The sequence below is a fragment of the Bos taurus genome, chromosome 18, assembly GCF_002263795.3.
Source record: "Bos taurus isolate L1 Dominette 01449 registration number 42190680 breed Hereford chromosome 18, ARS-UCD2.0, whole genome shotgun sequence".
Taxonomy (NCBI): domain Eukaryota; kingdom Metazoa; phylum Chordata; class Mammalia; order Artiodactyla; family Bovidae; genus Bos; species Bos taurus.
Window position 1 is genome coordinate 39,466,695 of NC_037345.1, and position 27,682 is coordinate 39,494,376.

Here is a 27,682-nt window from a genome sequence, read left to right on the forward strand (position 1 = left end):
AACTTGGAGGCCCAGCCCTTCAGCTGCCAGTTATTGTTGCTCAGTCGCTAAGTCATGTCCAACTCTTTGTGACCCCATGGACTACAGTATGCCAGGCTCCCCTGTCCTCCACCATCTCCCAGAGTTTGCTGAAATTCATGTCCATTGAGTCAGTGATGCCATCCAACCATCTCATCCTCTATCATCCCGTTCTCCTCCTGCCTTCAATCTTTCCCAGCATCAGGGTCTTTTCCAGTGAATCAGTTCTTCGCATCAGGTGGCCAAAGTATTGGAGCTTCAGCTTCAGCATCAGTCCTTCCAATGAATATTCAGGGTTGATTTAATTTAGGATTGACTGGTTTGATCTCCTTGCAGTCCAAAGGACTCTCAAGAGTCTTCTCCAGCACCATAGTTCAAAAGCATCAATTCTTCGGCACTTAGCCTCCTTTATGGTTCAACTCTCACGTCAATACATGGCTACTGGAAAAACCATAGCTTTGACTCTGTGGACCTTTTTCGGCAAAGTGATGTCTCTGCTTTTTAATATGCTGTCTAGGTTTGTCATAGCTTCTCTTCCGAGAAGCAAGTGTTTTTTGAATTTCATGGCTGCAGTCACTGTCTGCAGTGATTTTAGAGCCCAAGAAAAGAAAATCTGTCACTGTTTCCAATTTTTCCTCTTCTATTGCCATAAAGTTCCAGGGATACTCACTAAACCCTGGATATAAGAGGTGGGCCCATTACCTGGGGCAGGGAGAGGGGAGGAGGAAGGCTGGCAGCTGCTTCAGTGTGGGTGGGAGGAGGCCAGCCCCAGCACTTGGGAGCCATGCAATCTGCTTCCCGGGTGGCATCCTTCCATGCTGTGACAGTCTATGACTGCCTAATAGTTTCTAGAACCAGAGTGGGATATTTAAAAATAAATTAACAGCTTTTCCATTCCTTTTATAAAACCTAGGGTCAGAGTCCTACCACCATAACCACTGATATCATAGTTCCCTCAAAGCAGCACTTTGCAGGACTCTCAGGTGACAGCCAAGGGAACAGCTCGATTGGAAGAGCCTTGGGAGAGATGGAGCAGGTTGCGTGTAAAGTCCCTTTCGGGTGGACTCACTTCCTGGGGGTGACTGCAGGGTTCTCCCCAGCAGAGCCCCAGTTCTGTACAGACTCAACCAGAAGGATAACCTCCTAATTCCCCCTGCATCTCTGTCTGGTCCTCTGGCCTTTGCCTGGCAACTACAGAATGAGGTGATCCTGCTGACCCACCAGCAACAGCACTTTGCAGGTTTTATTTTAGTTTTCGTGGGGTCAGCACTGATGCAGTTGACATTCCTAACTCCTCACGTCTAAAGACATCTATCGACAGTGAGTTGGGGCCAGAGGACCAGTCTGGGGCGGTGAAACAAATTTTCCTGTCTTAAACCAGTGTCCCTAGTTAGTCCTCTCAGAAGCAAGACTAAAGCACTTTCTCTCTTACTCCATCTGCTGCCGCCCTTTCCTTGGCTCACTCAGCCCACTGGCCTGGCCACACCCTGAACACACCAGGTGCCAGCCCACCTCAAGGCTTTGCCCTGCTGTTCCTTCTGCCTGGAATGCCTGTTCTCCTGTCATCCACTGCACTCATTCTCTCTCTTCTTTCCTTTCTCCATTAAATGTCACTGCCTCAGGGAGGGTGTAGGCAGTGGGGAGCTGTTCTAATGATCTTACACAAAATACCAGTAGTCTAATCTCATGCTCTGCCTCATTCTTATCTGTGATATTGATGCCTCCTGACATATGTTTCTTTGTTCATTGCTTCTCTTGCCCCATAGGAATGTCAGTTCCAAGAATGTAGGGGCAGGGCTTGCCTTGTTCTTTCACTGCTGTCTCCCCAGTATTAGGCATGTGTGTGGCTCATAGATACTTATGGAGTGACTTTATTAATTAAAATTGGTTGCAGAACTCTTGCTGTAGAAGGGCTTTAAGTGACAAGTAGGCACAATGCCCCACCTCTCTCCATGTTTTGGTTCAAACCTGAAATCCTATTATCCTGACTTGTTCTTTTTTTTACATTGAAATGTAGTTGATTTGTAATGTTAGTGTTAGTTCCTGGCGTACAGAAAAATGATTCAGTTATACATATATATCTTTCTCCTATTCTTTTCTGCTATAGCTGTTTATTACAGAATATTGAATACAGCTCCCTGTGCTATACATTAGGACCTTGTTGTTTATCTATTTTATGTATAGTAGTTTGTATCGGCTAATCCCAAACTCCTAATTTACCCTACCCTACCCTCTTTCACCTTTGGTAACCACGTTGTTCTTTTTTATTCTCTCCCTCCCAGTCCTCCCATGGAGGGTGATGTGTACCCTATGGTACTCTTCTCAATCACTAGAGACCCCCATCACGTCTTTGTTTCGTCAGAGTCTCGCGGGAACTTGATGTTCCCAGACTTGGGTAATTCACTGTAGTTTGGCCCCTATCGATGATTCCCTCCCTTTCATGGATCTGAGCAGTGAATCCAGATAAAATTTGCTGGGTTGCATCACCTCTGGCACTTATTTCCAGGCAGAAGAGCAAAGGAGTGTCCTTGAGGCCTCATTGGGGGATGAGAGCAGCAAACCCATTAAACTTCGGGACATTTCTGTGCTTCTTGGCTGAGAGAATTCTTCAGAACCGCAGACCCATGAAAATGTACTTGGAGTGAGACTTCCCTGGTGGTTCGGTGGCTAAGACTCCACTCTCCCAATGCAGGGGGACCGGGTTTGATCCCTGGTCAGGGAATTAGATCCCGTGTGCTGCAACTGAAAAGGTCCCACATACTGCAGTGAAGATCAGCGATCCCATATGCCACGACTAAGACCTGGTGCAGCCAAATAGATAAATATTAAAAAAAAATTCTTGAGACTTTCTAAAACGTTCACAGATATCCAGCATCCCAGTAGATGACCGAATATCAAGAATACGTGACCCATGGGCAAGCATAAGATTCAGGACCGACATTGAGCCTCATAGGGCTGGAAGAAAAACTGCCTAACTTTGAACAGCTTCAAAAATTTCTAATAGCTATTTAAATGTCTGTATAATTATTTGCTTAAAGTCTCTCATTAGACTTTAATAATAGTATTCTGAGAGCAGGGTTTGTATCCATCTTCTTGAATCCTGTGTCTGTAGAACTTAAAATAATGCCTAACCAATGGTAGGTACTCCGTAAGCAGAGATAAGTCAATTACTGAATGAATATGGTAGAAAAGTCTCTGATTTCTACAGAAGTGGTCATTTTCATGTTTTTTTAAATATATTCATTTTCAGCGATAGCCACTGTTGGCTACATTTTCATGCAGCTGGAGGTAAGACATGAATGGGGACTAAGAATTAGGAAGATAAGGTATGACGCCAGGAGCTGAGGCAACTGGTAAATATTGAACAGCTATCAAAACACAATCAATTATGGAATGATTTCAATGTCTATCAGCAGATGAATGGATAAACAAAATGTCCTGTATTCATCCAATGAAAATTACTCAGCCATGCAAAGAATGAAATCCTGATGCTGTTGCTAAGGCGCTTCAGTTGTGTCCAGCTCTGTGGGACCCCATAGATGGCAGCCCACCAGGCTCCCCCGTCCCTGGGATTCTCCAGGCAAGAACACTGGAGTGGGTTGCCATTTCCTTCTCCAATGCAGGAAAGTGAAAAGTGAAAGTGAAATCACTCGGTCGTGTCGGACTCTATCGACCCCATGGACTGCAACCTACCAGGCTCCTCTGTCCATGGGATTTTCTAGGCAAAAGTACTGGAGTGGGGTGCCATTGCCTGATACTTGCTACAAATGGATGAAACTTGAGGACGTTATGTTAAGTGGAAGAAGTCAGACGAGAAAGACTACTTATTATACAGTTCCCACTTATAGGAAATGTTCAGAATAGGCAAGTAGATTAAAGGTTGCCAGAGGCAAGGCAAGATTGAGCAGTAGAGTGATACTGCTGATAGGTACAGGATTTCTTTTTGGAATGATGACAGTGTCTTGGAATTGGATGGTGGTGATGATTGTACAACCTTATGAATATACTAAAACCCAGTGAATTGTATACTTGGAAAGGATGAATTTTGCAGAATACGAATTATATCTCAATTTTTAAAGACAGCCCAAAATAATATTTTTATTATGAGAAAAACAGTGAGAAATTGTAGTCTAGAGACAGGCTGATGGATTGGAGCATAGTTTAGACACTAGGTTATTTTCAACATCAGAATGGCAAGAACACAGAATCATTTCCCAAGAATCTAAGCTTATTTGCCTGGTGACTCCCTCTGTAAGTACAAATGACACTCTTTTTTGATGAATGCCAAGAATTGGAGTGGGACTGAGGTCCTAGACATTCTCAAATGAAAGTTCTGAATAAAGGGAAATGACTGAGTTACTGTGAGAATGGTTTAAATGATTCTGCAAAGTGCAAAATAAACAGGTTGGTATTATTTGCTAAGCTCCATGAAAGAAGTAGCCAGCAGGTGCTTCAACCAGCAAACAGATGAAAGGTTTGTTTTCTCTTTAGCCTTTAGTGTCCTGACATGAAGTGAATGGCCATAACGTTAAAAGCTCAACTTGCCTTCCCCTTTCACCATGAGAAAAACATCAGACAAACCCAAGTTGAGGAACATTCTATACAAAATTGCCAAGGTCATGAAACACTAGGTCTGAGAAACTGTTCCAGATTAGAGGAAATTTTTTTGGATTAGATTGGACTCAGGGCACATGACCATTACATATACAGTGGTCTCCTGGAGCAGAAAAAGGATTTTAGTGGGAAAACCTAGTGAAATCTAAATAAAATGTGGAGTTTGGTGAATATTAATGGACCAACATTTATTTCTTAGTTCTGATTAAGAACATGCCATGGTAATGTAAGATATTAAAAATAAGGGGAAAACTGGGTGAGGGTATGTGGGAACTCTTTGTACCATCTTCATACCTTTTCTGTAAATCGAAGTCTATTCTAAAATATTTACTTTAAATTTTAAAAGTTCAACCAGAGTAACCTCTGTGTTCTGACAGCCTTCTCTTTATCTAGCTCGAAGGTCTGTGGTTTGTATGTGGGTTGGTTTTTAGTTACTTGATAGTGAACGTGGGAACAAATTGTGAAGCTCTCTGTGTGAATGTGAGATGGCGCCATGAATGAACAAAGCTCAACCTAGCCACCTAGCCCCTCCTGCATCCCTCACCTCATCGTCTGTAACTGGGCAAAGGCTTCAGTTTTGCCTCATTGATCACCCCTTCTGCCATTCCTCTCCCTCTGGTTTATGTACTATTCACTGCCAGCTGGCGGGCAAGCATTGGGTATGGCTGATAGAAGGTATCAGGCCAGACCTGAAGGAGGTTGTCAAGAAGTGTAAGGACTGCTCTCAACCTTGCACTTCCTCAGGGAGCTTACGGTCCACCAGGGGAGTTAAAACTTACGAATTCCTCTGTACCAACAGATGAGTGATCACTGGGAATGATTCAGGATCGAAAGTTAGAAAATAACAAGTAATAAGTAATAAAAGGTGAATCCTCCATGCTTAATCCACATAATTGATTCACTATCTTCTTAAAGTTATCCCCAGTGACTCTCCATGGTGTTTTTTTTTTCCCCTGTCTTTTTTTTTTTCTATTTGAGAAAGAAAGGACTGTATTTCTCAACTCACTTGGTCCTGTAAAGTGGGGCAGACTTGTGTAGTGGAATCTAGAACCAGATGGTAAGATTGGAACTGCAACTCACCATTCACTACTATGGGACTTGTTTTCATCTTTAAAATGGAAATGAAACAGGCCTTACTTCTGGGAAGGAGGTGAGGATTATGAGTTGATTTGAATAGAGTGTATCAAATAGTGCTGGTTATAGGATAAATTGGAGAAGGCAATGGCAATGGCAACCCACTCCAGTACTCTTGCCTGGAAAATCCCATGGGCTGAGGAGCTTGGTAGGCTGCAGTCCATGGGGTCGCTGAGGGTTGGACATGACTGAGCGACTTCACTTTCACTTTTCACTTTCCTGCATTGGAGAAGGAAATGGCAACCCACTCCAGTGTTCTTGCCTGGAGAATCCCAGGGACGGGGGAGCCTGGTGGGCTCCTGTCTATGGGGTCACACAGAGTCAGACACGACTGAAGTGACTCAGCAGCAGCATAAGATAAATAGCCATGAGCATAAACTCTTATGCCTGGGTCAAGAAAAGAAGGATGTGGCAAGAGATGTATAAAAATGGGGGGACACAGGGTTATAGGTGATTCCTAAAAACCAGGTTCAAAAATTTTTTTGGAGTCTTAGTAAGACCACAGTATCATATGGAATACCAAATTCTGATATATAAGGCCTATGGATGTACCCCTAAGGAAAAATATTTCAGAATATTAATTGTGGGCAAAATAGTTAACAGTGCTTATCTCTGGATGGGTGGGACTATTTTAAAAATACTTTCTTATTGGAAAATGAAAAGGTGGAAAGTAGAAAGGTGGTTGCCAAGGGCTGGGGGGAGGGGAGGGGGAGAATTGGTTTAATGGGTATAGAGTTTTAGATTTGCAAGATGAAAAAGTTCTGGAGAACTGTTGCACAAAATGAATATACCTAACAGTGCTGAACTTTATTCTTAAAAATGATGAAGATGGCAAATTTAATGTTATGTGTTTTTTTTTTTTTTTGCCACACACACACAACCACTTTTCTATGGCAAACACAATAGTGTCATATTTAATAATAAACTCAGTGCAAGTTTGATTTTTAAGTGAAAGCCTTAATGGTTGGTTGGTGTACCTTTTAGTGAGCGTTTCTATGGTTTACTGGACCCTGACTGCCCGGTGAAGATTAGCTGGTGGCCGTTAGGCTCCATAAGCATGTTTGGGCCTTCTCTTTCATTCTCCCTGCTCTACCTTCTATGGAGAGAAAACGTGAACTACAGAAGAGGGGTGTTACTGAAACTTGTTTGCTTTGTCTCTTTTCCCTTCTCATATGGGTTTGCTTGTCAGCTACTGAATGAGGGTGTGCCCAGGGATGGCCTTCTGACCCAGCGGCCCCTACTCCCTTCACACACCCTCAAGCCCTGCTGGTTCTGCGTCAGTTGCATTATTTGCAGGACCACCCTCAAAAACCCCGTGCTGCTGGCTGTTCTTTGATCTGTAAACCTGAGTCTGAGCCAGCTGGATTGAGACAGAGGAGGCTAGGCCAGTGATTTCAGAGCTGCTGTTTTGTTGCCTTGCAGTGCCTTCCTTGGCCTAGGTCTCACCCAAGAAAAAATCTAGCCCCCGGGCAAGATAGGTGAGGGCTTGTAAACAGGTAATTCACAAAATGTGAAGAGATATCCAGTTCAGTTCAGTCTCTCACTCTTTGTGACCCCATGGACTGCAACACTCCAGGATTCCCTGTCCATTACCAACTCCCGGAGCTTGTTCAAATTCATGTCCATAGAGTTGGTGATGCCATCCAACCACCTCATCCTCTGTCATCCCCTTCTCCTCCTGCCTTTAATCTTTCCCAGCAGCAAGGTCTTTTCCAGTGAGTCAGTTCTTTGCATCAGGTGGCCAAAGTATATTGAAGTTTCAGCTTCAGCATCAGTCCTTCCAATCAATATTCAGGGCTAATTTCCTTTAGGATTGACTGGTTTGATCTCTTTGCAGTCCAAAGGACTCTCAAGAGTCTTCTCCAACACCACAGTTCAAAACATCAATTCTTTGGTGCTCAGCTTTCTTTATAGTCCAACTCTCACATCCCCATAGCTTTGACTAGATGGATCTTTGTTGGCAAAGTAATGTCTCTGCTCTTTAATATGCTGTCTAGGTTGGTCATAGCTTTTCTTCCAAAGAACAAGTGTCTTTTAATTTCATGGCTGCAGTCACCATCTGCAGTGATTTTGGAGCCCAAGAAAATAGTCTGTCACTGTTTCCCTTGTTTCCCCATCTATTTCCCATGAAGTGATGGGACCAGATGCCATGATCTTAGTTTTCTGAATGTTGAGTTTTAAGCCAGTCTTTTCACTCTCCTCTTTACTTTCATCAAGAGACTCTAGTTCTTCTTGGCTTTCTGCCATAAGGTGGTATATATCTGAGGTTATTGATATTTCTCCCAGCAGTCTTGATTCCAGCTTGTGCTTCATCCAGCCTGGCTTTTCGCATGATGTACTCTGCTGCTGCTGCTGCTGCTGCTGCTAAGTCGCTTCAGTCATGTCCGACTCTGTGGGACCCCATAGATGGCAGCTCACCAGGCTCCTCTGCATATAAGTTAAATTAGCAGGGTGACAATATACAGCCTTGACGTACTCCTTTCCCGGTTTGGAACCAGTCTGTTGTTCCATGTCCAGTTCTGACTACATGAAAAATGACCACCCTCACTAAAATAAAAAGGAACAGAAATAACAACAACCTTTAATACACTCTTTTTTTTCTATTGATCAATTGAGCAAAGATTTTTTTCAGAAAATAACTCTCAGGGTTTGCAAGCAATTGCTAATAGGAAGGTAAATGGCCATTCTGAAAGGAAGCTGGCAATGTGTGAGAAGAACTGTACGTTTTTCATTCTAGAATATAATTTTCCATAAAGGGTTAGGAAGATAGAAGAATTTAGTATGAGATAAAGGTGACATTTCAAATTAACAAGGAGAGACTTTCATTTTTGGTGATATTAAGGTCTGGAGGACCTGGCAGATCTCCAGTTATAAAAATATCTAGAAATGTTGGGTTAAATATAACAAAATGCCTAACTGAGCTCCAAAGATAAAAATGGAATGCCCCAGAGGCCAAGCAATGAGAATGTCTGAAAACCAGAGGCACAGATGAGCTGACACTGCTGATGCCCCACCAAGATTATCAATTTGAATAGTCTAAGACTACTGGTTTAATGTTGAGGTGGGGACAGGACACCAAGCCTATTGGCTGTGTGGGTGTGTGGAAGAGCGAGTTGAACCTGAGTCTCCAGTGTAGTTGGGATCTTTAAACCTGGAGTGGCAGAATAGTCACAGTAGCTTTTAACTTTGAGACAACCTCATCCTTGCTTGACTTAACTCTTGCAAAGGCCAGTATCAAGAGGAAGGGCCTTAACCTCTGAGATTCTCTCCACCTAGAAAACCCTTGCTGTAACACTCAGTTGATTCCCTGTATCACCCTTCAAGTTCTAACAGTTGGTTTGAACTCCAAGAATTTGTCATGATAAGATATATTTGTGTGCTCTCTTCTTCCTTTAGTCCATTATTTGATCAATTTATCAGGTCTATCAGTGTTTGAAATGTGATCCTGCCTCAAGGAAATTATCCCACAAATTGTAGGATACTCATAAAAATTCCCAATCACAAATAATAACTGTATGCAATATGATTTATTTCTAATAGAAAGAAAAATTGGAAGCTGCCCCATGTCCAAAAAGAGTGGAATGGCTAACTGAACATAATGTAGACATTAAAAGGAATTAAGTTGATCTCCATGTATGAAAATGAAAAGGATGTCCATACAACATATTATTGAGTTTTTAAAAAGCAAGCTATAGAACAACATTGTTCAGTAGAAATGGAATGCAAACCACATAGTAATTTCAAATTTTCTAATGGGAATATTTTTAAATGTCAAAAAAATAGAAATAGATGAAACTAATTTCAGTAATATACTTTATTTCACCCAATAGATTCAAGTATTATTTAAGCATGTAGTCAATATAAAATTATTGGTGAGACATTTTGCATTTTTATATCAGTCTTTGAAACCTGTTGTGTATTTTGCGCCAGTGACACATCTCAATTCAGATAAAGCACATTTCAAGTACTCAATTACCACTTAAGAATAGTGGTTACAATAAGAGACAATGAAGCTGCAGAATGAACATATAGTGTATATATAATTTTGAACAACTCCAAAACCAGCTGTACAAGCCCTGTGTAGACATAGAAGACACTTGGAAAGATAACCAAGAAATGGCTAAACTGGCTGTCTCTATGAAATGGGATTATGGGGAAAGAAGTTTTTAAGAGTTTAGTTCATAAACATCTGAATTTGAATTTATTATATGATTATATATTATACTTTAATTACTAGAAGAGTGAAAGCAAAATGTTTGCTGTCTTCAATGCAGTAAGTAAAATTTCCATGTATAGTAAAATTTACATTAAGGAGATAATAACATGTAAATAAGTAAGTAAGTGTTAGTCACTCAGTCATGCCCGACTCTTTGCAACCCAATGGACTGCAGCCCACCAGGCTCCGCTATCCATGAGATTTTCCAGGCAAGGATACTGGAGTGGGTTGCTATTTCCTTCTCCAGGGGATCTTCCCAACCCAGGGATCAAACCTGGGTCTCCTGCACTGCAGGCAAATTCTTTACTGACTGAGCTACAAGGGACATGTATGAACATGTATGAACTGATATTTATATACAATGATGCACTTGGCAGCATTTCTTACAATAGTAAAAGCTAGACTCCACATCATGTCCAACAATAGGAAAATTATTCAATAAATTCTGATAATTCTCTATGATGGAATGTTTTTCAGAACATGAGAAAATATTCATGATATAATTTAAAAATTCATAATGCAAAACTATCCATAATATGGTCCAGCAGCTCTACACCAAATATTCAAGAGAATTGAAAACATATGTTCATATGAAAACCTGGATCTAAGTGTTAATAGCAGCATTATTTCTAATAGCCAAAAGGTGGAAACAACCCAAATGTCCAGCAGCTGATGAACAGATGAACAAATAAATATATTCACACAATGGACTGCTATTCAGCCATAACTAGGAATGAAGTACTGAAACATGCTACAACTTGGAAAAACATTAGCTAAGTGAAAGAAGTCAGATATGAAAGATGACATAGTGTATGATTCCATTTGTGTGAAACATCAGGAATAGGCAAATCCATGGAGACAGAAAGTAAATTAGTGGTGGCTGGGGGCTAAGAAGAGGAAAATCGAGAGGGTCTAGTTAATCGGTATGGAGTTTCTCTCTGGAACAATGAAAAAAAATGTCTTGGAATTAGATGGTGGCGATTGTTGCACAATGTTGTTAATGAACTAAAAATCACTGATTCTTACACTTTGAGATGGTGAATTTTATGTTATATAATTTTTTCTCAATTTAAAAAATATTTACATAGAACAAGACCCCAACTTTGTAGGGAAAAAGTAAAGCTAATGTATTAAGAGTGGTGGTAGATTATAAATGCTTTAAAATTTTTCTGATTTTCTCCAGCACACATATATTTTAAATGGAGTTGGTGGTAGAATAAACGTGTTCAGGAAAGGGTGGTCTTCTCTCTTGACAAGATCTATGTGTTTTGGAAACAGCACCATGTTCTCACTTGGCAACCTCACCAAGGGTAGTAGATCCAGCCTGCGAAGCGTGTGTCTATCTGTAAAATGGTTAACAGTATTTAGGAAAAATGAGCCATTTGCCTATGTATAGGGTGCCAAGTAGCAGACCTAAACCATTCCTTTTCTGTCTTTTAGATGTTTTAAACATAGCTTTTTGAAACAAAGCAGTCTGGGTTGTCCAGCTCGGGGCTCAGGGCTTCATAATTAACCTAAATTTTCTTTGACCTGGCTGGCTTCCTGCACCTGCCTAGTGCTTCTGCTTCTCCACAGGTGAGATGAAGTGGTAAATGCTTGCTTCAGTGAAGTGGGGAAGCAACTGCATTAGGTGAATTTTTCAAAGCACTAAGAGTTGGAAGGGATATATATATATATATACATATGGCTGCTTCTCATCATTGTATGGCAGAAGGCAACAAAACATTGTAAAGCAATTAGCCTCCAATTTAAAAAATGAAGACATAAATAAATGAAGGGAAACGAAGAAGATGGAAGGATCAGAGAAATAAAAGGTTATTCAACCCCAGTGGAGACTCAAATCACCAATAAACAGCTGAAGAAGACAGAGCTTATGAAACAACTCTCTGTCTCTCAATAAGTAAACAATAGGATTTGAGCCATGGGGTCACTGTGTTTCTCTTAACCCTTGGGTGGATGATACTTTTCATAGGCTCACAGGAATTCTGAGATGTCTGCTGTGCTGGCTTAGGAAAGGTTTTTGTTTAGATTTCACCTGACATCTTATTTTTCCAATAACTCCATAACAGGAAAATTAAGAATTCACAGCATAAGGATAAAATTGCACTGGTTTTGGTGGCCTTAGATACCCTGTACTTTTTAAATGTTTATGGAGTGGGCCTTCATTTACTCTAGCTGCACAGTTTTTTCTAACTAGAGTAGAACTTTGTGAACTAACAAGGAAAGGAGCCCCAGATGTAGGAATTAAATAAGCATGCTGCTGAACAAGTTGTAGAGCATGATCTCAGCTGTGTTTTGAAAATATTTACAGTTGTGTATCTATATATCCATCATCTAATCTATCTACTGTCTATCACCTATCTATTTATCATCTGTAGATCTATTGATCTACTATCATCTATCTATCTTGATGAATTGATAGAAATGGCCAGATCATTACCACTGCCTGGCCCTTGCAAGACTGTCACTTTTTACTCTGTACATTTCTGTACTATTAACATTTTAATAGGTCATTTTGTCACAAAAAAAGATTTAATAAAAATCACCAACTGTAATCCTAACTACCTCTCTGACAGTCTTTTCAAACATCTCACAGATTACCTAGAAAGAGTTAACAGACAATTCCAGAAGGCTGAAGTGTTCAAATTCCTGATTTGGTGGTAGAGGTGGAGGCAGGGTTAGAGGTAAAAAGCACCAAAAAGTGAGGAGGGGAGGAAAGAAGAGGGCTGGTTGCTCCGTTCTTACCTGAGCCAATAGCATGAGAGTTTCAGGCCCAACGCCCATTTGTGGGACTATTTCAGGTATCAGAGGTTGCATCCGAATTCACCATCACTATCATTTGTCAAAGAACTTAGGCAACTTCCTGGTTTGGCTGCTTGGAGGCTGCTTCTCCTTTACTGGGAAGGTAAAATCTCAAGCCTCAGCTAACCTTGTGATTTGGGGTGCATTGTGGGGTGATTTGTGGTGTATTGACTTCTTTTTCCACAGGGCAGTAAGCTGCTTATAGAATAGGGCTTTATTTTTACTAATGATAATGTTAACACTAAATTTCTAACAATTATGGAATAGTTCTTCCTGGTTATTCTTTGCACAGGACAAGACACAGTCTGTTGAAGCTTAAGGAGACTCTTCCTTGCATGGAAAGGAAGGGATACCTACGATTTCCTTGTTTAACATTAGTTTTCTTGTCATTCTTCCTTGGTTTTGCTGACAGCATGGTTAAATTTTCATGGTGATGATGTAGCACATAGTCAATCTCACAGTAGATAAGCATTCAGTGGAACACTCTGCTAATATTGTAGAATGGTTATTTTGCTTATTTTCCATCTGAGTGAAAAGTCTTAAAATTGCCCTCATTCATTCAAAGCTACTTTACATGTGAAAGGAGTTTGAAAAGAGATGTCTGGCAAAGTCACCCCAGTGTTTAGGTCCAACTGTCGCTGCCCCACTGGACTGTATCTGTTCTTAGAGTCACAATGACCCCTTCTTTTCCCCATAGTCTTTGCTAGTCATGGACCCATATGTGATTCAGATGCAGGATCACGGCAGCCTCCCCTCAGTTCTGGATGTGCATGTCAACGTTGCTGGGAGAAGCTCTGTGCTGGGAAAAGTGAAAAGCAGGAAGGCCAGATGGTCCGTGAGGCCCTCGGACATGTCCAACAAAACTTTCAATCCCATCCGGGCCATTGTGGACAACATGAAGGTGAAGCCAAATCCAAACAAGACCATGATTGCTTTGTCGATTGGTGAGTTGAGTACACTTAACCAAGAGGCAGGCATTGTTCCTCTCACCCCATCCTTATGGGTTGGGCAGAGAGGATGGAAGTGGAGGGTGGGCCTGGGTACTGGGCGTGGAAGAATAACCTCTTGGTGGTTCTTGAAAAGGGGACCCTACTGTATTTGGAAACCTGCCGACAGATCCTGAAGTTACCCAAGCAATGAAAGATGCCCTCGACTCAGGGAAGTTTAATGGCTATGTCCCCTCCATTGGTAAGTTCCCCCTGAGACTCTAATCTGGCAGTTTCCAAATCTTCTGTGCTCTTCTGGCAGGAATAAATTTCTAGCAGCTCTCTTTGTTTTCCTGATGCATAATTCCTAAGGAGAGGCTAAGATAATATGACCGTTGAATTTGGGGAAAGGAGTCTCAGAATGCTTAACCTCAAGCCATGAAGGTCCAACTTTTTTCCTGGCTTCCTCTGGCATTATGGCACCTCCCTGCTCTAGGTTCCCATTACATACTCTGCTCAAATAACACTCCTATCCTATCATTGCTCATTCTCCACGGAGGCCTTGAGTTTGGCTGCAGCTGCTGCTTGACAGAACCGTTTAGCTCCTAAATCAATTTACTTACTGCCCTATGTAAATACTTCTTGGTGTTATTTCTCCTCCTCTGCACATTCAAAATTTATTTTAATTATGGTCCTGGTCACACTCTCAATGTAACTGTGCTTGTTTCAAGGCAAAAACAAACAAAAACAACAGCAAAGAATAAGTTGTTCTATTAGAGGACAGAAGGTTAAAACAGGAATAATTTTATTTAGGTGTAACTCTTGCCTGGCAAATCCCATGGACGGAGGAGCCTGGTGGGCTACAGTCCATGGGGTCGCTAGGAGTAGGACACGACTGAGCGACTTCACTTTCACTTTTCACTTTCATGCATTGGAGAAGAAAATGGCAACCCACTCCAGTGTTCTTGCCTGGAGAATCCTAGGGATGGGGGAGCTTGGTGGGCTGCTGTCTCTGGGGTCGCACAGAGCTGGACACGACTGAAGTGACTTAGCAGCAGCAGCAACTCTCTCCATGTATTGAACATTCTTACCCTAAGCATTTTGATAAAATAAGTAACTCCTTGACTTTGTTTCAGTGTCACACACTTCCCCACTGTGTGTATGTGCAGAATAAAAATCAGCTTCATGCTAAAATAGAATTTAAAAACACTTTAAAGAGATATCAGGGACATGATTTTTAGGTTGATTATTTACATTTTATACAGCTTCATAAATAAAAATCGAAACAAAATAAGACCAAAAGTTAGTTATAAAGAGTTTATACATACTGAAAGGGAATATGAAAAAGAATATATATATGTATAACTGAATCACCTTGCTGTACAGCAGAAATTAACACCATATTGTAAATCAACTATACTTCAATACAATTTTTTTAAATGTTTATTATGACTTTTATATTCAAAGTATTAAGAAACTGATTTAACCTGAAACCTAAAACCAAGTCTCCATTTGACAAATACTCAAAGGATATGAACACTTCATACCAAAGGAAACACAAATAATGTTTATCTGTGTTTTTTCTTAGCAATTAAGGAAATGCTGATTAATTTCAAGATATCTGTACCTATTAAGTTAACAAACATTAGGAAATATTGCCTCTAGCTTTGGTAACTGAAGATAATCTTTTTGGACAGCAACTCTGTAAAACATAATAATTGGTATGAAACTCTCTATACTTCAAGCTTGCAAGCCAACATTTAGAAACATTGCATGAGAATATAATTTAAAAGGAAAATATTTTAATTTGAATATAATATAAAAGGAAAATACTAATAGGTATACAATACAATGTGAAAAAGTTAAAATGAACTCAGTGTAATGAACTCATTAATTACAAGTTTTCAAATATAATCCTGAAAGGGATTTAAGAATAATCTAAATCCTGTATTTTAGATTAAATAATCTAAAAGAAAATAAAACATAATCACAGTAACCAAGATACTGCAGAATACTTTATAGTTTTGTGAACTCTTTTTGTTATTCTTTATACATTTGTGTGCTTATTATAAAATTGTAAGGTACAAAGTTAATCTCCTTTAACTATAGTGACTGAGAGCTAAACCGAATGCTGTGTGCTCTGATCTGGGACAGAAGGTAGCCTTGAAGCCCTGTGACTTAAGGGCGTTGCTGTCAGTTGTGGGATGAAAACTTCCAGCTTTCTCCTTCTGCTCTTTTCTCTCAGGCTACTTATCCAGTCGGGAGGAAGTTGCTTCTTATTACCACTGTCCCGAGGCACCCCTGGAAGCTAAGGTGAGCCCTAGACAAGGTGCCAGCGCTAAAGCAATGCCAGGCAAACTCTACCCTTTGTTTCTGTTCCATGAGCAATAATGGTTTCAAGGGAAATAAAAACTAAGAATAATTTCCCTTTGGCAATTCCAGGACTTTTTATATGGGGAGGCCACTAGTCAGTGATTATATTTAATGTAATTATAGTATGATAATAACATTGCATACAACTTATGTGATGTCTGTCTCAAGGAGGCTCAAAGGACTCAGAGGTCACCCTATATATGATTATCTGAAAAAGATCATTGAAAAACAGTAATTCATAAATACCAAATAATTGGAACATTTAATTTTGCCAATAGGGTCTTTTATTAATCTGTAGTTCCCTTCACTTACCTAAGGTCACTTAGATGGGAGGATCAAGTTTCCATGGCATATTGGACTGATGGCAGGGTCAAGTTTAAATGCCCTCCACTCTGTTGTTTATAGGGTGGAGGTCAACATTTCTTAACGTTAAGGGGAGCCCTTTGTATTTCAGAAGAGAGCCATGCTTCAAATCTCTGGTCAAAAGTAAATAAATAACCAGGTGAAAAAGTCCAAGGTCATAATGACCTCTCATGGAGGTCTGCTGAGTTACAGCCAACCTGTCCTTTTTAAAGTGATTTATTTCTTTTAAGTGGCCAGCATTTTCAACAACCTCTAGATATGGACATATATAAACATATTCATTTCTTTCAATTTTGGCCTAGTACAGTCCCCACTACTTTACATAGGATTTTTAAAAGTGAGCATATTTTTGCTTCCTACTCACTCATCTGATAATCCCTTTCCTCCTGTTGCTGTTGGAACCCCTAACAAAACAAAACTTTTCTTCACAGGATGTCATTCTGACAAGTGGCTGCAGTCAGGCTATTGAACTGTGTTTGGCTGTGTTGGCCAACCCAGGGCAAAACATCCTAGTTCCGAGACCTGGCTTCTCTCTCTACAGGACTCTGGCTGAATCTATGGGAATTGAGGTCAAACTCTACAATTTATTGGTAAATGACTTTTTAATTTTAGATACAAATTAGATAATTTTAGATATAAATGCTAAATTACTACTTCATAAAAATACATGACCATTATCTTAGCAGAGAAAGATCTGAATAGTCTGAGGCCAAAGACACATTTTGTGACTTATATTATACCTTTGAGTGAAGTGAGTAGTCTTCCTAAATTTTTCAGAATCATCTTGATCTCACTGTTTTTTCCCTCCCCAGCCAGAGAAGAATTGGGAAATTGACCTGAAACAATTAGAATCTCTGATTGATGAAAAGACAGTTTGTCTTATTGTCAACAATCCATCAAACCCTTGTGGGTCAGTGTTCAGTAGACGTCATCTCCAGAAAATTTTGGCAGGTAAGTCCAACAGATTTCACTTGGCAGGAAAGGAGATGGGGATGGAATCCTTTAGCTGTTTCCTGGAGTGAGAAAGAAGTCCTTCACTAAGTTCCAAGACTAGGATAGAGGTCGGAGGGCTCCAGTAGGGTCCCTAGCGAGTGGTGTGCCACTGGAAAGGTAGAAAGAAGGAGAAAAAGACTTGCCTTTTTATCACTCCCATCATGTGGAAGAAAGGATTTGAAATATCTAGTTAATTAAACAGCAAATTTAGGCTCTGTACCCTGGAAGAGTATGAGAAGAATTTGTAGTTCTTAAAGAGGAAGACAAAACCCACAAACATGAAGTGTAAAGTATAAGCCCAGGTAACTATTTAAGTGCTAAGGCAATTCATATTAAAAATGACATCAGCATGTTTCTCTTATTTTTAGTGGCTGCAAGGCAATGTGTTCCCATTTTAGCTGATGAGATCTATGGAGACATGGTGAGTCTCGGGCAGGATCTAATTATTTCATTCATTCCCTAGAGTCAGGGGTTGTACATATTACTGGGCTGGGACCAGTTTCCTCATTTTAGGCTTCTTTTAACCCAGACAAGACACCAGGTTAAATGTTTTTGGATAGTTCCCTTTGAAGCTTCTTGAGATCCCAGTCATGCTTCAGGGTAGAAAGAACCTGTAAATCTGAGGCCCTGTGCTTAATGATATAAGGAAAATTTGGGGAGGCATGGGATTTGGAGGGAAGCCAGAAAACAACTGTAAGAACAACTGCACCTCTTCTCCTCAGGTGTTTTCAGATTCCAAATTTGAGCCTCTGGCCACCCTCAGCAGCAAAGTCCCCATCCTGTCCTGTGGAGGGCTGGCCAAGCGCTGGCTGGTTCCTGGCTGGAGGATGGGCTGGATCCTTATCCATGACCGAAGAGATATTTTTGGCAATGAGGTGAGAATATATATATATATATATATATGTATATATATATATTCTAAATATTTATTTATTTGTTTACTTATTACTTGCTTGCTTTATCTCACAGTGGTGGTATAGATGTGAGATTTTCCTTTCTTGGCCCTGTAGTTCTGTATGCCTGGAAAGACACTGGATAAAGATAGTACTAGTTATTTCTCTCCAGAACTCAGTTTTTCTGTGTTGGTGAGGAAGTTCCATCTACCTCCAATTTTATTACCACACAAAAAGAAGCAACAAGCAGTAATGATCCCTAATACTGTTTGTGGGCTTACAAGGTGCCAGTGCTTTATGTACTTTATTTCAATGTAATTCTCCCAACAACCCTGTGAGGCCAATATTGGTATTATCTCCATGTTACAGCTGATAAAAATGAACTCAGATAGGTTGTATAATTTTCTCAGTGCCACACAGTCAGTGTGTGGCAGAGCTGGGCTACAAACCCAGGTGGTCTGAATTAAGAATGACACGAGGCACCACCACATCTCCAGAGATGAAAAGCTAACCCTAACTCTGCCTAGATAGAAGATAACAACAACAACAACAAAATTAAAAACAAATAAAAATGAACACTTTATAGAAGGAATGGTCAGAACAAGAATCTCCACAGCAGGGATGTTTAAGAAAGGCTAAATAATGTGTTTGCTGGGGGGCTTTTAGATCCGAGATGGGCTGACGAAGCTAAGTCAACGGATCCTGGGCCCCTGCACCCTTGTCCAGGGAGCTCTGAAAAGCATCCTGTGTCGCACCCCTCGTGTGTTCTACCACAACACTCTAAGCTTCCTCAAGGTAAGGGCAGCCTGTAGCCTTCCACTCTGGGAGTCAGGGAATGCCTCCAGTGGAATTTTGTGCCATTATGGGGCTTCCAAGCCAGAACGTGGCATCGTTGTCAACATTCATCCATACATTTCTCTAACTTCTGGCAATCCACTCTGCTCCTGGCCTAAAGCTGTGAGTGGGCAGAGTTTTTTTTTTTCTCATTAACTCCTTATGCCAGCAGAGCAAACCTAGGTTCCCCACCTTTGATGTGGGCTCTCTTTTTAATGACCTGGCTTTTCTTTAGCTTAAGTTTTGATCCTTGATGTCTCTGCCTCTTCTCATAGTCCAATGCGGATCTCTGCTATGGGGCATTGGCTGCCATCCCCGGACTCCGGCCCATTCACCCTTCTGGGGCCATGTACCTCATGGTGAGTATGTGGGTGGCAGGTGAGGGAAGCCAGTCTGCAAAGCTCACAAAGACAACCAGATGGGCTCCTGAGCTAGTCAGTTTAGGAACTGTCTTTTTCTGAATTGTCCCACTGATGTGGTTTAAACTCAGTGCTAAAAAAAAGAAAGCAAGAAAAAAAAAAACACACAAAAAACCTCTTAAAATGACAACTTTTCAATACAGAGAATTATTTTATACGCAGATACAGAGATGATATGACACAAATAAGAGGCTTTCCACACTATTGTAGCTCTCAACCAGGAGAGATCTGGTTCCCTTGGAGTGTTTGGGGATATATAGGAATGTTATTTGTTTTCAGAAGGACTGAAAGGTGCTATTGGCATCTTGTGGGCCAGCAATGCTGAATATTTTTCAATGGTCAGGGTAGTTCCATGCAATCAAGACTAGCCTGGCCCATAGTACCAATAGTGCCTTTTTTAAAGAACACTAGGATCCTATTTTCAGCTTTCATTTATCAGCATCCAAGAAGGAACCCTTCAGTAAACTAAAATATTAATATGAATATATCCTCTCTTCCCTATGAGAAAGCCCACAAGCTCATAAGAGCAAGAACTCTTAGTTATCAGTAGTGGAGTTCCAAGATATTTTTTAGAGCAGTCCCTGCCTTGATTTCTGGCAGAGGGAGTGGCCTGTTTTCCCTCCTTATGATCAGTTTGCCTTTCCCTGTTATTGGTATAGGTTGGAATTGAGATGGAACATTTCCCAGAATTTGAGAATGATGTGGAGTTCACGGAGCAGTTAGTTGCTGAGCAATCTGTCCACTGCCTCCCAGCAACGGTGAGTGCTTACATCCCTCTCAGGTTTCTCTAGAAACTCTCAATGGTGTATGCCTTGGGAGCTCTCCCTGAGCTGGTCTTTAGCCTTTCCTCCCCCAACAAAGTGTATGGTTGGCCTTTATATGTGCAGGTTCTGCATCCAAGTATTCAACCAACTGGGGATGGAAAAATATTAGAAGAAAAAAAATTCCAGAAAGTGCCCCAAAGCAAAACTTGAATCTGCTGCAGCCTGACAGCTATGTACATAGCATTTACATTGTATTAGGTATTATAAGTAACCCAGAGATTATTTAAAGTACACAGGAGGATGTATGTAGGTTATGCAAGTACTATGTCATTTTATATACGGAACTTGAGCATCCTCGGATTTTAGTACTCTCGGCGGTTACGGAACAAACCCCCCTATGGATACTAAGGGACTACTGTATTCTCTTTTGAAAAGATTCTTACTGTTGGGTGTCATGACCTCTACTTAAAATTTGTTTCTTCCTCATCGTTATCCCATCTGATTCAGGAATAAAAATTGTAGTTGGACATTCTAAGTGAGAGGAGATCAAGCTTGTTCCACAAATTCCTTTTAAGATAAATTAACTCAGTTACTGGTTCAGCATCCCAATGGTGGGAACTGATAGCCCTGGGTAAATGGTATTGCTGCCTCTTGCTGATTAGGGCCCTGGCCATACTAGGGTGGTCTAGTCACTGATTCAACTGCTCTGAGAATAATAGGCTTTTATTTTTGCAGTGCTTTGAGTATCCAAATTTCTTCCGAGTGGTAATCACAGTCCCTGAAGTGATGATGCTGGAGGCCTGTAGCCGGATCCAGGAGTTCTGTGAACAGCACTACCATTGTGCTGAAGGGAGCCAGGAGGAATGTGACAAATAGGATGGAGTCCGTTCTCCAGAGTACGTGTCTCGTCTGGCTGGGGAAACTGGACTGAGCCCTGCTGCCCCTCCAGGAATCAGGTGCTCCTGCTGGGAGAGGAGCCTCACAAACACCACATCAAGGGCAGAGAATTGCTCTGGCTTTCCCCAGCTATAGCCGCACACACACACTCTAAACCCCAGATTTCATCTCACTGTGCTCTGCTGGAGTGACTAATACATTAATCCATCCCTCGCCCATTTGACTTCCTCCTTTTATCTTGAGAGCACCAGGTGAACAAAGTTGCCCAGGAAACAGCAGGGACAAGAAAATCAAGAGCTTAGGATTCGAGAAGCAAAAGATTGAGGGAACACGTGCCCCCAACCATTTCCTCTTATTCTAAGTAAGAACACACTCTCTCTCTTCAGGTTTGAAGCCCAACTCTTCTGGCTCACTTCAGGTATACCTCACTGTATGTAATAGTGCTAGAAGGAAAGAAGTTGGGGACACATGTATTTAGTTAATTCTAAACACATTAAGAAAATTTGCCAATTTGAAGGATACATTACAGAAACTTGTTGATTTTTTGGTAGAGAATTATTTTGTGACACAAATAAATTTAATTGAGTGTCTAAATATAGCTGTATGTATTATCAGGCTTTCTTAAAATGAAGGCATATCTGTACTAAAAAAAGAGGAGGAATTGGAGGACCTTCCAGAAATGCTGCTGTGTAAGGGCCAGAATTATCCTCACTTGTCAGTGTTATACAATCATTATTACTTTTGCTGTAACATTGATACTGATTTATTGATATATAAATTATATTATCTTTTCATATGTTTTCTAAGAAACATTTATATTGACAAGATCTTTTATTTTGCCAAGGGCATAAATTATTGTTTTTCTTTTTTTTATTTTAATAAATTTTACTAAGTATTCTCTTCCGTGATGCCATTTTTCTCCTCTGTGGGGAATTTCTATCCCCAGGTGCTGCTTATTGCTCAACCTGGTTGATGTACTACCCACTAGGTTTCATTTATTTCTTTGTTGCCTAGATCCACTAACCACTTACTGGGTAACAAGTTAAACTGGTTCAGCTAACCAAGAGAATGAGGTGTGTCCAGGATCTTTTTTCAATATGAGCTTTTTATCTGCAAATCCTCTTAGGCACAGTTGCCTACTTTTTTTCCCTCACCATTCCCTTGGAGGAGGGAACCTGAAGTTATCTTACAAGGTTAGGGGAAGAAGTGTATCATAATCATCCTGGAGAATCCTTACTAAGGGATGTTTTCCTTGTCTAGAATAGGAACTCCGAGTCCCAACTCTGCCAACCACACTCAATTAACTTCCTTTACAAAAATAAACATCAAATGTTCCCCTTCCAATCTAGTTGGGCTTTAGTGAAATCAACTAAAATTTACCCTTCAATTTTCTTCAGCAAATCCAAAAGGAATATACAAGTGATTGAGATGATGAAAATTTGTTTCCTGTATGCCAACCCTGCCAACTTTTTGAAAATTCCTGGCTCCTCTTTTCCTGTACTTCCCACCCCAATTCCCAAGGATGTTTGTCCAGAAATAAACAGGAAAACTTACTGGTTTACACAAAACGTTTTATCTTCACACATAATGTGTAATTCTATCTAGCATTAGGGCATCTAGACAGACGTCTTAAGTTTCCAAATTTCTTTGATATCTACATTTTGGTAAGGGAGTCAAATGAACATTCAAAGATTAAAACACACACACACATATTGGACACATTTCAAACGATGCAAAAAACCACAAAAAACCCAAAACATTCATGCCTATCCTTCAGCCACCCATTTCTCTCCTGAGGTAATCACAGTAGCAGTTGCTGTCCAGTTCTTCGAGATTATTCTACGTACACGTCAATGTTTACATGAATTTTTCCTTTTTCTTTTTCTTCAAAGTTAACTATTACTTGGTCTTCCCTGGCGGCTCAGACGGTAAATAATCTGCCTGCAATGCGGGAGACCTAGATTCGATCCCTGGGTTGGGAAGATTCCCCTGGAGGAGGGCATGGCAACCCAACTCCAGTATTCTTGCCTAGAGAATCCCCATGGACAGAGGAGCCTGGTGGGCTAGAGTCCATGGGGTCGCAGAGAGTCGGACATGAATAAGCGACTACGCACAACTTTCTAATTCAGCTTCCTATGGAAATCAAAGGAGGGATGACATTTCTGAGGTGTCCATCACGTCATGGGTGATCCTAGGGAAAAAAAAAGGAACCACTGGCCGGGGCTGCTTCCAAACAAAATTAAAATTCTCAAGAGACAATTTCTAGCCGCCTCGCGGATGGCGACAGCAGGACGTTCGAGTATAAAACGAGGATAAAACGAAGTATGCAGTAACAGTTCGGAAACAAGGGCTCGCGGCTGGGAATTCTAACCAAAGCATCGTTTACCCGGTAACTGGCGAGTTATCACTGACCCAATACACAAAGCACCCCACTCTAGTCCCTAGCAACCACGAACGCCCGGGTATGGGCTGGGTGGCGGCTTTCGAAGACCGGGGTTGGGGAGTGAAGTGGATGTTGTGGATAGGAGGGGGCGGCGGGGTGGACAAAAAAACTAAAAAACCCCAAAACCCCACGCCTGCGCAGGCGCAGATGGCGGGGGCGTGGGGCGGGGGGGCTGGGGCGTGCCGCACTGCTCAGGGCGCATGCCCGATGTTGGGGCTAGGCGCAGTGCTCTGGAAGCAGACGACGGCCATAATTCATCTCTGTTGGTGAGGCGGTTACTTCTCCTCAGTCTTCGGTATTGTTTCCTCTTTAGCCTATTTCCTGACCGCACGCCTTGAGAGAATCCCTTCCTCCCCGCCCCCTCCCTTTCGGGTCCCGTCAGGCGGGAGGCTTCCAGCAAATCGACAAGTCAATCCCTAGGTATTATGAACACCTGTTAACCTATTTCTAGCTCTGGGCAGGTGCCAGCAAGTTCCTTGAGTTGTGAAACGGAAAAAGAAATTCCCAGTAGCTGTTGTCAGTTTTCAAAAGTATGGTCCCTGAACTTTTTTTTCAAAGAATCTTGCTTTTCACGGTCCCGAGTACCTGACATACGTGTTTGGATTTCTGCTGAGCCAGAAAAATGAATTCTCCGCTGAACTCCACGCACACCACGCATTACTGTGCTTGGGGGGCTGAATTTTAAGTACCCCAAAAGTTGAATTATTGAGTTATTTGGAGAAGTGAATTCCAGGGACATGTTATTCATACTCTTAAACAGTTTGCAGATGGGTTTCAGGTGGTGACATAGAAATTTCAAATCTGGATTCTCTCTGTGGGTCAGATTATTGCACAGCACCTTCTGTAGAAACGGTCGCTTTCTGATATTCCAGTTGAGGTGTATTATGTAGGAAGGAGGGATGCCAGTTCTGGGAAGAAAAGTCTGCAAACGAGCACGTGGGTCTTAGTTTTTGTCAGTGTTTCAGGCATAGAAAATAATTCTTGCTCCTTGAGACATTTACTCGTTTGAAAATTGAAATGTGAAAGTACATTATCCCCTATTTAAAAAATAAAACCACAGGGACTTCTTGCTTTAGCAGCACATGTACTAAAATGGGAACAATATAGAGAAGATGAGCACAGGACCAGCAATCCGAATTCAACAGCAGATTTGACCAAGTGGGATTTATTCCTGGAATATGAGAATGGTTCAACACATGAAAAAAAAAATCAATCAATGAAATAAAGCACAGAAATAGAACGAAGGACAGTCATACCACCATTAACTCTATTTTAGAATATCCCCCATTGCCCCTTCTGCTCATCTTTTCTGTAATTCAAACTCCTGGAGTAGGACCACTTCTCATGTGAATTTCTCAGCTTGGGATTCCAGACCATTCAGGTAGGTAGAATGCAATTGAACACTAAATCCATGTGAAGGAATGCCTATGGTTACAGATTCTCATGGGAGAGGTTTTTTTTCCTTCCAAAAGGCAGACCAAGGGAGATTAATTTTTAATTCATCCTTTTGTTCAAGCTTAGCATTTGAAGGGTCCTGGTTTCATGCAGAGTTTAAATTCCGACTGCCTGCCTGCCTTGGGCCTAAGGCCTCCTTTCTGCATCTTAAAACCCAAACCTCTTGATTACTGAGATGTGTGCTGGGTTCAGTTGCTCAGTTGTGTCTGATTCTTTAGGATCCCACGATCTGTAGCCCACCAGACTCCTCTGTCCATGGGATTTGTCTGGCAAGAATACTGGAGTGGGTTGCCATTTCCTCCTCCAGGGGATCTTCCCCACCCAGGGGTCAAACTGGTGTCTCTTGCATTGGAAGGTGGATTCTTTACCACTGAGTCACTTGGGAAGCCTGGTTACTGAGATAGCACCAGCATAACCATACTCTTTAAAAAAATATATATATATATTATTTTTGGCTGCATTGAGTGTTTATTGTGGCATGCAGGGGCCTCTCTCTCGTTGAGGTAGGCAGGCTTCTCTTGTTGCAGAGCACAGGCTCTAGAGCAAGAGAGCTTCAGTACTTGTGGAAAGTAGGCTCAGTAGTTGTGGCATGAGCAGGCTTAGTTCTGGACCAGGGATCAAACCCTCATCCCCTGTTTTAGAAGGCAGATTATTAACCACTGGACCTTCAGGGAATTCCCAACCATACTCTTTTTTTTTCTTCTAGTTTTTAGTTCTCTCTTTGTGATCCTTTGGAGAAGGCAATGGCACCCCACTCCAGTACTCTTGCCTGGACAATCCCATGGGCGGACGAGCCTGGTAGGCTGCAGTCCATGGGGTCACTAAGAGTCGGACATGACTGAGCGACTTCACTTTCACTTTTCACTTTCATGCATTGGAGAAGGAAATGGCAACCCACTCCAGTGTTCTTGCCTGGAGAATCCGGGATGGGGGAGCCTGGTGGGCTGCCGTTTATGGGGTTGCACAGAGTTGGACACAACTGAAGCGACTTAGCAATAGCAGCAGCAGCAGCAGCAGCAGCAGCAGCAGCAGTTGTGATCCTTGAGAGGTACCTTTACCCTCTTGAAAAAATTAGCTCTGAATCTGAAAGTATGTCTTTTAGATTTGATTTAACATATCTAGGTGTTTTGAAGCCCACATATTTATTTTCACTTTATGTGGTTTATGATGCTACTGCTGCTGCTAAGTTGCTTCAGTCGTGTCCGACTCCGTGTGACCCCATAGACGGCAGCCCACCAGGCTCCCCCGTCCCTGGGATTCTCCAGACAAGAACACTGGAGTGGGTTGCCATTTCCTTCTCCAATACATGAAAGTGAAAAGTGAAAGTGAAGTTGCTCAGTCGTGTCTGACCCTCAGCGACCCCATGGACTGCAGCCTACCAGGCTCTTCTGTCCATGGGCTTTTCCAGGCAGGAGTACTGGAGTGGGGTGCCATTGCCTTCTCCGGTGGTTTGTGATATTGTTATAGAAATTCCCATACTTTTTGGTCCCTCCCACCTCATGCTTCCTCCTTCCATTCTTTTCCCCTGGAATTCTTACATGGCAGATAAAATTCTGTGCCATTCCCAAATTGTTGAGAATATTTCCTTCACCTTTTTTCCTTAAGTGTAACTTGGCTGTTTCCTGAAAGACAGTGCCATCCTTACAGCCTGTTTGAAATTGTTTTTTTTCTCAGTCTAGGAGTCTCATTTGAAAGGACCTTGATGCTGGGAATGATTGAAGGCAGGAGGAGAAGGGGACAACAGAAGATGAGATGGTTAGATGGCATCACTGACTCAATGGATGTGCGTTTGAGTAAGCTCCGGGAGTTGGTGATGGACAGGGAAGCCTGGCGTACTGCAGTCCATGGGGTCGCAAAGAGTTGGACACGACTGAGGGACTGAACTGAACTGAGAAGTCTAACATTGATTGTCCTCCCAGGATCTCTGTTCTCTGAGTCACACAATAACTATCCTTTAACATACAGGCTATAACACAACATTGTAAATCAATTATACTCCAATAAAAATTGAAAAAAATAAAATATAGGCTATATTATTTTATACCCTTTCTGTATACTCTGTTTACTTAGGGCCTTGACATGTGGGAAGTTTCAGTATTTCTGTGGATAATCCAACCAACACCTATTAAGGCCTCCTGCCTATCTCAGACTGGAGGCACTGTAAATCCTACCCCTATTATGGCCACCCACTCCCACAGCCACACCTTTGTTCCTTATGGTGATCTTGAACTAGACTATTTTAGGAATCTTAAACCCAGATGTATAAGTAACTCCCTACACTTTGCTTGCCCTCCAGCTTGATCACAGTTTATACTTAGACATTATTCAACTTTCTGATCTCTCCACACTTTTCTCCCAAGTCCATCAACTCCCCTGCATTGTTGTTATTCTATTTTTTTTGTTATTCTACTTTTTCCCCCAGCATTTACCCCTTGGTGCAGTACTCAGCCACATTCTTGCTAGCTACTTGAACTTCTCAACTTCCTTAACTTTGGGTAGCATCTGCTGTGGGCAGTCTTTACCAGAAATTAATCTAAC

At 41.5% G+C, this 27,682-nt stretch overlaps 1 protein-coding gene across 12 annotated transcripts in view; it reads left to right on the forward strand.

Moving 5' to 3' along the window:
* The window catches only part of TAT (tyrosine aminotransferase), a 58,014-nt gene extending 30,848 nt beyond the window's left edge, over positions 1-27,166 (forward strand). The window contains exons 1-13 of one of the 12 annotated variants that reach the window (XR_009491164.1): positions 1,375-12,887; positions 13,515-13,728; positions 13,868-13,972; positions 15,956-16,023; positions 16,878-17,036; positions 17,259-17,397; positions 17,808-17,860; positions 18,162-18,314; positions 18,999-19,127; positions 19,442-19,525; positions 20,245-20,343; positions 21,085-23,984; positions 26,819-27,166. Coding sequence is in view for 5 of the 12 variants with exons in the window: in XM_010814527.4 (XP_010812829.3) it covers positions 13,494-13,728; positions 13,868-13,972; positions 15,956-16,023; positions 16,878-17,036; positions 17,259-17,397; positions 17,808-17,860; positions 18,162-18,314; positions 18,999-19,127; positions 19,442-19,525; positions 20,245-20,343; positions 21,085-21,225 (1,365 nt within the window). In the remaining 7 variants the exon portion in view is untranslated. 12 annotated transcript variants of the gene reach the window in all.
* Positions 27,167-27,682: the final 516 nt, after the last annotated feature.